Source organism: Argentina silus (assembly GCF_951799395.1).
Source record: "Argentina silus genome assembly, chromosome: 1".
Classification (NCBI taxonomy): domain Eukaryota; kingdom Metazoa; phylum Chordata; class Actinopteri; order Argentiniformes; family Argentinidae; genus Argentina; species Argentina silus.
The window spans coordinates 12,566,630-12,582,261 of NC_139655.1; the positions used below are offsets into that span (position 1 = coordinate 12,566,630).

The window sequence follows — 15,632 nt, forward strand, 5'->3', positions numbered from 1 at the left end:
GTCCATTGTTGATTACTAGTATCTATTTAAAAGTAGTTTTGCAAGGAATGCTCTAGAGACAATCAGGGATGTGCCCATTTTGGGGGTGTCTCATTCATCTAGAATGGAGCTGGATGAGCATGGCACATCCTTAAACCTGCAGTAAGAGCACTAGGAAATAAATACCTCAGCTAGCTAGTCTCCAGAATAAAGAATGTGGCGATGTTGGGATGATATCCTCCGTCTCAGGATGAGGGATAGCCCAGTCCTCAGCATCAACAGGCCACAGAAGAGAGGGAGAGGACAGGAGGAAGAAAGGAAGGAAGGCACATTCATCTACTGTTTATGGAGGTGCTGCCTTCAGCTGACGAGTTGGAGAGAGATCCCCAGGGAGGCCCTTTGTCTGTGTGCTACCCAGCAACCCCTATGAACACACACACACACACACACACACACACACACACACACACACACACACACACACACACACACACACATATACTCAAATATAGCCAAGCTGTGTAGAAAACCCTTCCCCCATATCCCTATTAAATGCTCCCATTTTCTACCTTGCCCTCACATTATGATTTTCTCTCTCTCTCTCTCGCTCTCTGTGCAGAGCTAAAATAAGCAGCAGGCAGGTGCCAGTAAAGGTAGTGGAACAGAATGTCATCCCAGAGGTGTGCAGAGAGGGAGGTGAGAGAGGGAAGACAGGTGGGTCCACTCTGCTGTCTAGACAGCACTCTGCATGGGACTGGCCCTGAGCACACTCACTGAATGAGGCCAACATAGCACTACACTAGGCTGTGCTGTCACCTTGGCCCACCTAATGGGTGGATCACACTACATGTATTTTACTGTTGAGTACAGCAGGGTTGAGGGTCAGTTGAATTTCAATTCAGGAAGTCAAATGAAATGACAAATCAATGATTTCAAGTGGGGCATTTATTTTCAATCAAGTCTTTTTCCATTTTTTATTTATAAATTCAAATCACTTGCTGAATTGGCTGAATTGAAATCGAACCAACCCTGGCTGTCACCTTGTCCCACCTAATGTATGGATCACAGTAGATATAGATATCTGAGTATACTCCAGGCTGATGACAGATGCCCTGTGCCTCATAATGCCCCTAGATATGGTTGTGTTCTCTGTTAAGCACTGCCTATCATAAGTGTGCAGTGGACAGAGGGATCCGAAAAGGTTTATTTTCACCTGGATATCACATTACTAATAGATAAGATTATGCAAAGAATACACTGTAGGGGGCATATCTATTGATTGATTGATTGGTTGATTGGTTGATTGATCAATGGGATGTCAGGGAGGAGTTATGTCAGTAGAATGAATATCCCAGCCCCTTTGTTAAGATTCTCTGGTTAAACCTCCTCCACCCCCATACACTCATTGTCCCTGGTAACCCCTGCCTGTAGTATGCTCCCTACACACTCACACACACACACACACACACCTACAAACAGCGCACAACTAAGGTGACAGCTGGTCTTTAGCGACAGTGGGACAAGTGGTTGCGGAGTGCACAAACACACACATACACACACACACACACACACACACACACGCACACACACACACACGCACACACACACACGCACACACACACACACACACACACACACACACACACACACACACACACACACACACACACACACACACACACACACACACACACAGCTAAGGGTATTGATTGATCCTCCTCCTGTATCCCTGGCTAGCCGAGGCTTGTAGACACAAATATGCTCTGCTCATCTGCTCTAGCTAATAGTCTTATCCCCAGTGACTGCACCTCTCACCCAGAGCCACTAGCACTACATGACTTGCTGAAACACACACCACACCACACACTGCAGCCCATGGCAGGGGGGTTTCACACACTTACTCTTTCTCTCTCTCTCTTTCTCTCTCTCACACACACAGACATACATATCTCTCTTACAGGTTTACTGTAACTAGCTACAATATCTTCACAGCCACACACACAGCCACACACACACACACATGTGCACACACACACACACACACACACACACGCACATGAACACACACACACACACACACACACACACACACACACACACATACAGGCTTTTCACATTAATATCCTGTGTGACATGCCCAACTTCACACAGACAACACACGCAGTGACAATGATGTCAGCCAGGACAATCTATCTATCAGGTCTGTGCTGCTGCCCAGGTGGGTTTCCTCTGTGGGCCTATTCTGTTTGCATGGCTGTAATCATTACCATTGTCCAAAGGCAGTGGGGCCTGACCCCTTTAAAGCATTACAGCCCCACAAGAATAATGGATGCCTAAATTGCAATTGTGTATGCACTGGATTACTAAAGCCAGCCGACACAATGTCAAAGAGAGGCGAAAATCAATGAGAGGCTTAGCAAACACCTGCCTTTCACTGCCATTACAAACAGGGCCAACTGACCCCAAGATGCTACAGTGTGTGCGTGCATGCGTGCGTGCGTGCGTGCGTGCATGCGTGCGTGCGAGCGAGCGTGCGTGCGTGATATGATTTGATTATAGCATAGATATATATAATGTTTGAACAGAATAAGTGGTCACAGCTCACTTCTTATCGAAAGTGTTTTGGATCATAGGAGGGTGATTGATTTTTCTAATTAGGGACTGTAGGAAATGAGGCCTGCACAGAGTGTACTGCAGAAAGTGTATCAGCAATTTCCGCCAAGCAATCAATAGCTCCACGTGCCCCCTGTAACCAAGTAGAGCAGAGAGAGTTGCCTTGCATATTTAATAGGTAGAATGTTTGTGCAAAGCCTGAAAACATAGTCCCCAGCTTCCCTCGAGTGCTCTTGTGGTCTTTGCTACTGTCAGTGCCTGTGTGAGTGAGTGTGTGTGTGTGTGTGTGTGTGTGTGTGTGTGTGTGTGTGTGTGTGTGTGTGTGTGTGTGTGTGTGTATGTTTGCAATTTTGAAGTTTGTGCTATGATTTGTAAGTAACCCATGTACAAAAAATAAAATGTCTGTGGATGAACATTTTCTGCTGACAGAAAAAACAATGAGTAAAAACGCTTAACAGTATTATTTTTCTCTTGTGTTAAAGGTACCCCCTCTTACCTGTGGGTTTCATGTAATATGCCTCGATGTCGGCCATGTCCGTGTGGAGCGCGCAATCAAGATAGTTGTGGATAACTTTCCGACTGTAGAAGTAGCGAGCGCCCATTAGAATGAACGGGGCGCAGCAGGTCAGCGTGAAGGATTTGGTCACAACAAAGCACATTACTATGGAGATAAGGAAGAAAAATAAACGATACCTGTCAGAAAAGAGAATCAAATGTTGATTTTGGCGGAATTAACCCAGAGATAAACAAAACAGTGACATTCAATTCAAAGGAGCAGTAATTGCATCAACCTGTGGCCATAGCTCAATCGGGCAGTTTTCCTGTAGGCCTAATAGTTTTCCTATTTTAACACAATCAAGTCATGCTAGAAATTCATTTATAATTTCATATTATGGAACAAAAACAACACAGGACATTCTGTTTACACACTTCGGTTTTACTTTATAAAATGTAAATGTTTATACACACCTATACTGTGCGTAATTACCATAACCTACCCAATCCATGTAGGCCTAATACAGTGAATTTTGGTGTATTTCGTAGATTTTGACACACGGGGGCGCTCGTAGGGAACACAGACAAGCTGTGCAGCATTGCATGTTGTCATCTGACATGCAATAATGTTTTACTCCATTGCACCACGATGTGGCGTGCATACTGTCAACATTGCCACCCACTACAGTGATACATGAGCCAAATGTTATGCACATCTTATGCACAATTTCAGGCAATTATACCACCAGTGAAATATTTCAGGATGTAGGCTATCCTTAGGCTATCCTATTCTGCCATTTGTTTTATTCTGACTTCACCGTCACTTACCATGGCAAAGATAAAGGCATGAGGTGGGTAAAAGTCTCCTTTGAGGTGGTGGACATTTAAATAAAAATTAAGCTCATGAAATATGACACATTTCGTGGTGAATGTTATTCCTCATTTGATGCGTAATTACATTGCATTCATTATTTTCATGACAACACGCTATATGTGTCTAGGCTTATGTGGATCAAGTAGGGCACAGGAATCCCCTAGATGTCATACTTGGATTTCATACATTACATTCATATGAATTTGAATAAAGAAACAAAGCCGACATGCACGCAGTTGGTGCATCCCTTCTCTTGCAGAGGCGGAGAGCGCGTTTCGTGCACGCTCAGTAAAATATGTGTGTGTGATGATGGGAACTGGCTGGGGGTGCTATTGGTGCGAGCGCGCACACTGTCGGGCCAATCCTCAAATTCATTCATTCATTCATGCGTCCGACCCGCGTAGCCTATCATACCCATAGGCCCACAGGCTACATACATGCAGCATGCGTTTGGCCATGCCTTTGTGTTGCGGTATATCAGGGCTTGGCACATGAGCTACAGTACATGCCGGTATTAAGGAGGAGAGGGCAACGAATTATACATTGACATTATGGCCAAATGGTCCAACAATATGCCTATGATTGCCTACTACTGCATTATAACTCACTTTGTAATTAACATATCACAGTCAATTATTTTCATATGTTAGTCGGGACGAGTAATTCATCAATAATGTGTTTACAGGATAGACTGCTTGGCAAAAAATATGAGTAAAATGAAAAGCGTTTTTGAAGGCGTAGTGACAACCGTAACATTAGAAAAAATACATTTCAGTCAAGTAAGACATTCGGGTATGGGGAATTAGCTTACTTACGTGTCAGAAGAGCATATAAGAATTGAGTTTGAGTTTGCTGTTTTAGCCCCCGAAATGCCGTATTGGGTATCCTCTCCATAATACCCTCGTAAAAGATGCGCCGCACTTCCACATGGTCCGTGCGCTCAAACTCACGGATCAAAACCGTATCTTTCCTCACATCCTTTTCCTCGAGAGGATTTGGAGCTGGTGTGGAAGAAGCCCACATTTGGGAGGAGGAAACAATAATAGAATCTTTTTTGGTCCCAGGTATGGCATCGTGTTCGTCCGCAACAATTTTAGTCTCGCAAACCATTTTTGGAGACGAACAATGCATGCAACTGGCCTAAAAAAGAACTGAACTGGGAAAGAATAAATGGATGATGTGTTTTAAATATGGAAAGAAAAAGACTGCTGCAACCCTGAGCGTTTCTCACGACCAAGAGTTGCCGGCGTATTTCAAGCACTATTTATAATGCGTCATAGCAGGTGGATTCAGATTCAGGGGTTAGGGTGGTCCATACACCCCACAGATTGGTTGAAGCTACCCCCCATGTGATGCTGATAGGCGGAGACAGACAGGAGAGACACCCGCTCCAATTCTTTTTGAAACCCTAAAACATTCCTCCCAGTGTATACCGGCGAAATTCCACACATGTGTGTTTGGGGAGGGGGTGGCGGGCCTGCGTAGTAAGGGTATTTTCTGAACAGGTATGTCCTCGAATAACCGGCACACTTGCAGCAGGCTTTGCCAGAACCCTTGGATCACGAAATGACATATCTGTCAGAATGGATGAGGGAGATGCATTCTGCGGACTCATAGCTTTGATGCGTCAAACCATAAGGACATTTTGTGATGGGACTTTGCAGTTGGAATGTAATTGTTTGGTAGGGGAATTGTGTTTTGGTAGGTCTGGTCGCTTCGCTCCTCCCGGCCGTTTGCCTCGCTCGATCCCCCGGTCTCTTGACTGACAGCTTTACTGCACTGCAGTGATTCCTCCTCGGCTTTTTCTTTGACCCATCTGTCCTCTCTCCGACTCTCTTCAGTCGCTATGATGGGATTTCGGAGTGTAATCACTCTATAAAACGCATTTTAGAAGGCCCATCCTAGTGTGCCACATGGGAAATATTAAGCAGAACAACGCACATTTATGGACGTTGTTATCACACTTGCCGGGCGACACCCCCTCCCATAAACCCGTTATAACTGTCCCGATACACCCAATTCAATTCGCACTCGCAAAACTGCCCCCGTGGTTTTAGTTCATATGTAAAATGGGCATTTCAGGTGATATACGAGGATACAAAACGTTTCACTATGACTACATGGTAATCCTATCACAATTGCCTTTGTTCACTACAATTAGAGCAGTAGCCTATTCAAAGGCGTATGAATCACAGCATGAGCACCTTCATTTCTGACGAAGTGTAACATTTTCACATTCGAAAGGAGGCTAAAGGAGGCTCTTGATTGATAGATCTAATTCAGGCTATATAGCATAAACCGTTACCACTAGGCATTGAACAGAACTAGTTTAGACTGGATCCCCACCTCCTCCTTCTGCTCACTGCCGATAACCCCCCCCCCCCCCCTCCCCCCGCCGGCCAAACACCTAAATCACAAATGTCTAGTCTATCTGGTCCAGATGTAGCCTTACGCATAGCGACATAATGACCACTACAACGGCCATGGCTACAACGCGCACGCCTTTGTCGCCCATGCAGCCTCAAGCGGGGTGCATCATTTCTTAGCATCAGCACCTGCGGGTGGACCGAAGCACCCAGCAGAAAGACGGGAGGAAGGTGCTCCAGGCATGCGCAGTTTGACCAGACAGCAGCATCACTGCCTCGACTGTAAAACTTAAAGACTGACACACCATAAACATCCAACGCCAAACCTTTTTATGTCTCTATTATGCTGTTTGGCAATGTGGTTCATACATGCTTCAGCACAGAATTGTAGGCTAAGTGCTTTAGGCTATGCTATACCGTTTTTTTCCCTATTTGCATTGAGGAAATATTTGTTCTGAATAGGTTACATTATCGGCAAAACGGAGATATAGTCAGTTTCCACTTTCATGAATGATGAGTTGAAAAGGTAACTCCCAACACCCATAAGGGTAGGCTTCAGATTAGCGGTTACACCCCCACTGCTGTTACATTGCAATGACTGTGAACCTTCTCATTGATAGAACAATGTATTGGATTTATTTCTTAACCGCTGATGTATTGATATTTCAAGTTAGGACAGAGGGTAATCCACTCATCCAGTTTCAGGAAGTGATTTAATTGATGACAGACTCAGTGTGTGCTCAGTATTACGAAGTAGCTATAACAACCAGGGCACATTTTTCACCAAGGTCAATGAACGACCCACAAAGGGGCCCTGGAAGAATCCTTCCCTAGGAGATTTATTTTTTCAGCTCAACAGCTAGAAACAGCACTTTTGTGCACTCTCAACTGTATGCCATGTGCTGTACATGCTGAAATAATCTACCAAAACATCAGAAATATACCTGACCTCGAGGTGGTTATAGCTGCTACCAGTGTCACATATGTGTGTATATTATATATTATGTTAATAATAACTAAAATGAGTTATGCAGGACATTATTAGAAGTAAATGACCATGTTTTTTCTTCATGGACTTGGAATCACATGTTAGCCCTCAGTCATGAGTCTGGTGCTATAATTCTAATTGGACACACAGTGTCAGAGCAGTCTGTCACGCTAAGAGAACACAACATGTGAATGTCAACAAAGACCAGGACATGGGCTTAGGAACATTAATGGTGCTTTTCTACTGGCCCTGGGCTTTTTTGAGGGTTTTATATTTTTTTGGGACGTTCTTGAAGATGGAAACACAAAAGTCTGTGGCTTCGGACCAAGGAGGAAAAGGGCCACAATGGGACTTATGGGTGATAAAAGACCAACTTAGTACACTACTTGCTATGAGTGAGAGAGAGATTGCTGTGCATATGGGATGTGATGCTAAAATAACAGCATGTACCACCATAATCATGTGTGTTTACCAGTTAAATGTGTCTGAGTAGATTAGACTGGGATCTTATTATCTATAACTCACTCACAGGTAGTCATTTGATTACTGCCTGCCAAAAGTGTGTGTGTTTGTGTGTGTGTGTGTGTGGTTCTCATTACTATATGCAGTGTAGTCATACTTAAACTTCTCAATGACCCCCCCCCCCCCCCCCCCCACACACACACACACACAACTGCCTTCTGTCTCCCTCTTGTGGCCACTGGGTTGTGAGAGTCAGTGCTCACAGGAGAGACTGTGTGTGTGTGTGTGTGTGTGTGTGTGTGTGGTTACTATAGACCTTAGCCAAGGCGAGACCTACAGTAGACAGTCCCATCTACTGTTCTACATCAGAGTACATTATTACATCAGAGTACATTACTACATCAGAGTACATTACTACATTAGATCTCTCATCAATAAATCAATCAAGAATTTTAATTCAACAGATACAGAAGAAGTGGAGGGAATCCGGTCAGGCACCAGTTTCAGTTTAGTTTAGTTTAGTTTATTTGCTTAAGAAACCTCTGCAGAGGGAGACATTTTGGATTTATTCTGTCCAGTTTTTCCTGGCCTTAATGAGTGGATTCTTTATTTTATTCATGGCCCCTCTCTTTTTAGACCATGTCATTTTCATGGGCCCCAAATTGTCTATATTATTATCCCTCTTCATGTCAATGTATTTTTCTCTCCTGTTTTTTCCATGTTTTACTTTGTTATTCAGTACTTCTCAATGTTTGTAGTGTATGGCCAGATGTATACTGAGCCACGACATCAGACCAATACTCTCTTTGTCTTCTGACTGACATGTCGTACAATAACTCCAAAACAGTGGAGACTCACATGTTTGATACCATTCCCCATTACATTACATTACAATGAGCACGTCCTCCGATTTCTACCTCCACCAGCCTCCCCTGCTCCAAAATCGTCAACATTGTAATAAAAATGAATGGAAAGAAAACATGAACGGCTCCAATTTGCTTGTGCAAATAGTATGGAACTGAACAAAAAATAACTAACCTTTCAGAATACTCTACAGCATGACCATGTCTTTAACTTGTCTTAAGGTTTTTGAGAAACAGTTTATTCAACCAGAGTTTTAGCAGTCTGAAAATGTATTACACATCATGCAAGAATGGAGTTGCAGAATTCTAAACTCACATTGGATTATGTCTCATCACATACATTAGAAATATTATGGTCAAGATTGCAGACTTTGCTCACTTTATGGTACTTTTTTGCTCATGCTCAGTACAGGACTCCGAACTTAAGGGAGAGGAAGAATAAGACAAGGGAAGAGAGCAGGGCCGGTTTTAGCCTGCTATATTAGGGTGGGCTGGTAAAAATAATAGGTGGGCAACTTGGGCGGTAGGTAGCCCAGAGGGTAGAGAAGCGGACTAGTAGCCCGAAAGTATATGTACAGTATATCAGTCATATATCCATTTCTTTGTTTCTTTTTATCTATCTATCTATCTATCTATCTATCTTCTATCTATCTATCTATCTATCTATCTATCTATCTATCTATCTATAACATCAGTCTCCTGTTTCTCTTAGCAAAAATTCTAACAAATTCATCCATGTCTAAGGTATTTGTTATTGATTTCTCATGGGCCAAGATCACCAAATTTCTCTTTCTTTCATGTAACATGGTTAGGACTCGTGACAGTGTGGAGAAGGAAACTCTCACATGATGCTGAAGACACACCAATTACCAGGGCTGTTACATACATTTTATGCAACACGGGAAAAGCTTCTTTATACTCCTGCAGGTGTTTACACACAGTGGACAGGTCTGTTTCATTTGGACATTTCTTGACCAACATTTCAGACTGACATCTGAAATCGTCTGCTGCAGTGCCAGCAAGCACATGCAGAGGGCGCAACAAGGTGGAATCTAGAGATGCACTAGATTTGGGTACAAGATTGGATATGGCTATCATTAGGTCTACATTCTTCTTGGAAAATCTGTTTTCCATTTCTGAAATGGCCCTGTCAAGGATGTTGAGCAGGGATCTTTTCAGAGACTGACAGGGGTGATGGTGGGATCATCAGAATCTGTAAGACCCACAGTTGAGAGCACAACACTTTCACCAAGGTGTTTACTCAATGTTCTCCTTCTCTTTGGAGGATGTGAATCACCCCAGCAGGTGCCTGAGAAAGCTCTGTCCACCAATCATCTTTACGGATGTCTTTTAAGGACTCCAGTGATGCACCAACAAGCAGTGTACATATCCACAGACTGAGACTGTAGAATTGCATTTGCTGGTTTCAAGACACCAAGGGGAAAAGGTCACAGGTGCAAACAGATGGCCCTAGAATATTTGGAGAATGCAGGCAATAGGGGTGAGGTCAGATTGAGGGCTTGACATAGGTGAAGGATAGAGTAATTAAAAGTTAGGGTAACTAGGTCATAAACAACGTGTAAACAGACAGAACAAAAGGTTTTTGAAATCAGCCAGGGTCATCAAGATTTAGGTACGTAGAGACGCCGGGGCAGGTGGGGGAGCCCACCTTGATGACGAAATGTAATTCTTGAATGTTATTGGTGTAAGTAGACAGGAACAGAGGTACGTTGAATAGAAGGCGTTGACCTGTATTAGAGTCTATAAAAACAGGTGACAGACGAAAACTCAGGGTCAACTTTGCAAATTTGAACGGCTTCAGATTCTCTGTGAATAAAGTCTGAATGAATCAACAGCTCTGGTTTAACGGTATGTTATTTCAAAATACCATTACTTAAATTCTACTACAACACCTGCCCCTAGTCCCATCACTTTCCTTGCAAAACCCTGCAGAGTCAGCGTTTGCATACATTTTTCTGACCTCTCCAAAACCATGTTTGCCAGTGTTTCAATGATCTCGTTTTGAATATCCTTAGAGGTGTACTCAGCATTTTTAGGGATACCCTTAGCAATATCAGCTAGATTGTCGTCCTTCTCTAAGGTATATTCAAACAAAAAAAAAGACCCGCAGCAATGTCATCAGCATCTGTGTCCCGGTGGTCACGCTTTAAGGTTTCTGTTGTTCCACGGAGCCCTAACTCGTTCACACACAGAAACTTAACTACACCACCAATGCTCTTGACATAATATCGGTTCTTTTCAAGATGTGTTTTACCTGCCAGCATACAGTCGACGGTTTGCCTCTCTGCATTTGTGTTCAGACCAGGTGTCTGCAGCCTGTACATGACTGTGGCTGGGTGCATGCTTCTGTACCCCCCTGTCACGCTCGAGTGCCGCTTTCCAGTTGTTAAGACCACGCGAGGTAAAAACAACATCCCTCTCATTGGCAGTGACATATTCCCGACAGGGGTGACAGAAGCATGCATCCCGCAGAACAGAGTACTCCAGCCAGGCAGGATTGAATGATCGTAATATAGCACCGAATGCACGCGTTGGGTAGCAAGCTAATATTGGCTGGGATGGTGCTTCGCCATTCAAGTTGCTAACCGCGTGAGGTGGGGCTGAGGCAGCCGAAAGATGGAACTGCTTTGCGGCAGTGCTTGTGGAGGGTACAGGAGCAGTAACCGGAGCCTCTGATGTGCCAGCAGCAGCATCGCTAGAGGCAGAAGCAGCACTAGGCTTGCTTATATCGCACAGCAAGTGTTGTGAGTCGCTTGGGATAAAGTAAATGAATGTAATGTAATGTAGGTCAAACTATGAGCTTTCGCTAGCAGCACAGCATTCACGAACTGAGAGAACGGGTAAACTTTCGAGAAAAGTCACCGTAATTATATCTTTAAAACGGGAGTAGTGTGATATCTGTTAGTGTGTGGAAGAATAATAATCACCGATTGGTGGGGAACTATTCTCTGCTGCTGGGGGCGGGATTTTGGGTAGGAGTCTGGCAGACACAGATCATCCTCCTCAGTCTGTCCTTCTCCATTCATCGAATAAATTTGAGTTGACGCAAATGGACGTCTGATGGAAATTCGCTAGTCTGGTGCAAAGCATTACTGTTTTTGTACATGATCTCTGACAAAACTAAGCGTAATAAACAAAAACTTAACTAAAGTTAAACTAACATTTAGAACACTAATGTGTTCCAATCCATACACGAGTTAGAGCAGGTTATGCATTTGAGTGTGTGATTTTTCACGAGCAGTGGGACCGTGTTTGTGCTTTTACTTGCTTTGCCTTGCCCTGTGTGTGTGCAATCTGAACCATCAGAGTTCATAGTTGTCATAGCAACACCCCTCCCCCTCGGCATGCTCCGAGAGACACTGTGCAAAGGACGGGTCTGCTTCAGAGCTCTGTGTGTTTGTGCCTGAACACAACGAGAGGGGGTGGGCAGTGGGCGACTTTAGAGGCGGGCTGTAGGCTGCCCACCCAATCAGAAGTTAGAAACGATACTGGTATTTTCTGTGCTATTTTTCCATTGGCTGAACAAAAATAAATTTTCTTAACTTTTGATTGGGTGGGCAAGACGCACGTTTGGGTGGGCTGAGCCCATCCCTGCCCATAGCCACCGCTGGCCTTAGAAGAGAGGAAGAAAGGGAACTGGAGAGAGAAAGTGATAGGGAGAGAAGGTTTTGAGAGTCAGTGTTCTGGTTGTCTGCTCCAGAGAATGTCTAGCAGAGGCTCTCTCTCTCTCTTTCTGTGTGTGTGTGTGTGTGTCTGTGTGTCTGTGTGTCTGTGTTTGTGCCAATGTTTCCTAGATTCAGGCTCTCTCAGTCTATTAATAACCAGACTGTGGGTGATGTCCCTGGCTGCCCACTATTACCCCCCTGTGTCTCTACCCGACATCAGTCCCCACATCCCCCTCAGACAATCTGCCCTGGCTAGCCTGAGACACTTACCACCACTGAGAGGGCAATGGGGCAACAGCTACAGGCAGTGACTCATTCTGTCACTAAAGAGAGAGGGGACGACAGAGATACTGTAGAGATTGACAGAGAAAAGGGGAGACGGAGACAGATAGACAGAGCAAAAGATGGAGAGAGAATGAGGGAAAGGGGGATGAAAGAAATCTTGCGGACCTGCTCTGATCTCTGACCCCAGAAAGTAAGAAGACGGAGAGGGGGAGAGAGGGACGGACGGACAGAGGGGAGGAGAGAGGGAGGGCGGAGGAATCCTTGAAAACCAAAGACCAGCTTTTTTAAAAATGAGATTCACGCTTGGCTGTGGATACGAGGTGTCAGCAGATACATAATGGAACGTGCCACAGGCCTGCTGGATGCCAACACAAACCTAACGCAGAGGGAGAGCTCTCTTTCACGCCTCTTAGACAGTTTGTATGTTACACCCTGCTGATCCTCTATCCACAGTCCCTCACCACCCCAAAGAACTTCTCTCAAAACATTCTCCTCTTGATCCACCCTTGTGTGTGTTCACCCAGTAAATATTTCATTATCGTTGGCCAGGCATATTCATAGATACTGTAGGCCTCTAATGTGTAATTCATAGAGGCCCTGAAAAATTATGCATTTTTAATACATTATCATGTGCATTATTTATTCATGGTGCCCTGGTAACACTGCAGCCGCCGCCTGCTCACTGCTTGAGAAACACCCACAGCCGGCCATTTTGGCTCATTTGCAGGGCATGGTGGGTAAAAATAGAGCCGCCCACGGTGACAGTGGCATCTCTGTGGTCTTAGGTGCCCGGCAGACTGGAATATTCAGCCTTAGAACTGGGACAGAAACACAGCCATTATTGGCTGCTGTCAGCGTCCTCCCCCTGCTAATCTCTGTCGGAATTCAGACCCATCATGGCATTCGTCCAGACATGAGACACACATCTGAATTCCTCTCTGCCAATGTGTGTCCTTGACTTTGATGTTTTGTTAGGGGGAGAAAATTACACTAGGGTGTCCCTCTTCAGTGGAGGGTATGGGAGAATTCCTCTGGAAATCTTTTAAATTCATATCAAACATAAACTTGATTATGCCACATAATCGATTGATCAATTTGATATGCAGACATATGCAGGCTGTCAAGCCATATTGCATCTTCCTCACAGATTCCAATTAGCACTATACTATTGACTATGGGGGGGGGGGCATCCTGGGTTGTAACCTCTGTCCTGCCCTGCCCTTTGCACAATGGGGTCGAACGTATCATTGTAGCTGCAGCCATATTCATTTGCTTAACATGTCCAGGTTAGGTTTTGTTATGTGCATCAAGGGCAGCTACATTTGCAAACCTCTTCCACAAGGTCAAACACTGGGTGTGTGTGTGTGTGTGTGTGTGCGTGCGTGCATGCGTGCGTGTGTGTGTATGAACTTTTCAAGTAGAGGGCTAGGCTATGTGGGATTGACGCCTGTGTGCATGCCAGGGAACTTCAAACAGAAACGATTTAGTCAGTTTTCTCAGAAAAAGATCAAAGTGTTGATGAAAGACTATCTTAGTCAGAGAAGAAGCTGTGGATTTATTTGAGTGATTCAGCATAAAATCAACCTGATTCTCAGCCTATCTGTGAGGATGAGATTCCCTATTAAGCCTTCCTCACTGTCGGCTTTTCTCCCCTTCCTGAGATACAAACACAGCATGCACATCCCAGTCATACCTCAACACTACCCTCTGTGGCACTCAAAGATGGAATTTCCTAAGAATTCCTAAAGAATACCAACAAATCCTCCATTACACCCCCCTCCCCCTTGTTGAACTTGAACAGGAAATTAAGTTCAAAGTGTTGCTTTGACTGGGTCAGGCTGGACTGGGTGTGTTCTGTGTTGCAACATGGTTGTTGCTTTAGCCTGGCTGTATAGTGCTGTAGTGGCTTAGGGTTGCCAGGTCACTGCAGGTGAGTATGCAACAGGGGACGCAGTGTGGATCCCTGATTTTGTGTTTACTGTTGCTGTATCTATTTATTTCCCAAACCTGCTTGCTCTGCAGAGCCCTGCTTTTAACCCATAGGGGAAGTACTGCATCAATGCGACATAGCCAGTGCCCTGCACTGAGTTAGGGCCCCTCCTAGTGGCAAGAAGAGGGACTACAGTAATTGTGTACATGCTGTAATCCACATTATAAATACATGAAAGGGGGTGTTAGCGTATGAGGTCAGCCCCAACAGCAAGTACTGACTACTACAGCATTTCTCTAATTGGGGTGAGACTCTGGCTAGTGCAGCATTCTGAAAAGCAAGCTATCGCCCCAGTAGGAACAATGTGTCCACAGAGAACTGCAGCTGTGATCTCAGTCTCTGTTTTTGTTGACTATCTTGTATCTTAATTCTTTGTTACAATCACTTCATAACAAATATTATGTTTTATTAATTAGTATTGCATTGTATGATCGTCACTTCGGGCTGTTGGGTTTGGTCCAATGACTAACATCAGACAGAAATGCAGATTAATTCAGTAATGACAGACACACACACACACACACACACACACACACACACACACACACACACACAGAGCGTGGCCTCCATCTGCTCTGTGTGCTTGTTTGCTTGATAGCAGTTGATAGTGTGACTCCAGAGGTTACCAGTACATGAACATAATTTCCTGAGATAAGAGCTATTGTAGGGGAGGAATCTGTTCCTATTTATAAATAATCAATGTGCCTCTGCCACTCTATGGCTGATGGATAGGACTACACACACACACACATACACACACACACACACACACACACACACATACACAAACACACACACATACACAAACACACACATACACATACACACACACACACACACACACACACACACATACACATACACAAACACACACACACACACACAAATGGGAGGGAATATTTGAATTGAATACTTTCCATCCAGCATCACTCAAGCTTGATTATCAGTGATGCTGATGGGGTTGTCAGATGATATAATACACTAAGTATTTCACTAAGTATTTCAAGGCAGGCATACATCAGTGATGGGTG

General features: G+C 44.3%; 1 protein-coding gene across 1 annotated transcript in view; it reads right to left on the reverse strand.

Annotated features, from left to right (window-relative positions):
• Positions 1 to 5,092, reverse strand: part of nat8l (N-acetyltransferase 8-like) — a gene marked incomplete at both ends in the record, with an annotated part of 11,991 nt that extends 6,899 nt beyond the window's left edge. The window contains 2 exons of the mRNA XM_083681887.1: positions 3,089 to 3,253; positions 4,777 to 5,092. Coding sequence (XP_083538013.1) covers positions 3,089 to 3,253; positions 4,777 to 5,092 — 481 coding nt within the window. The remainder of the gene's footprint in view (positions 1 to 3,088; positions 3,254 to 4,776) is intronic.
• Between the last annotated feature and the right edge of the window lie 10,540 nt (positions 5,093 to 15,632).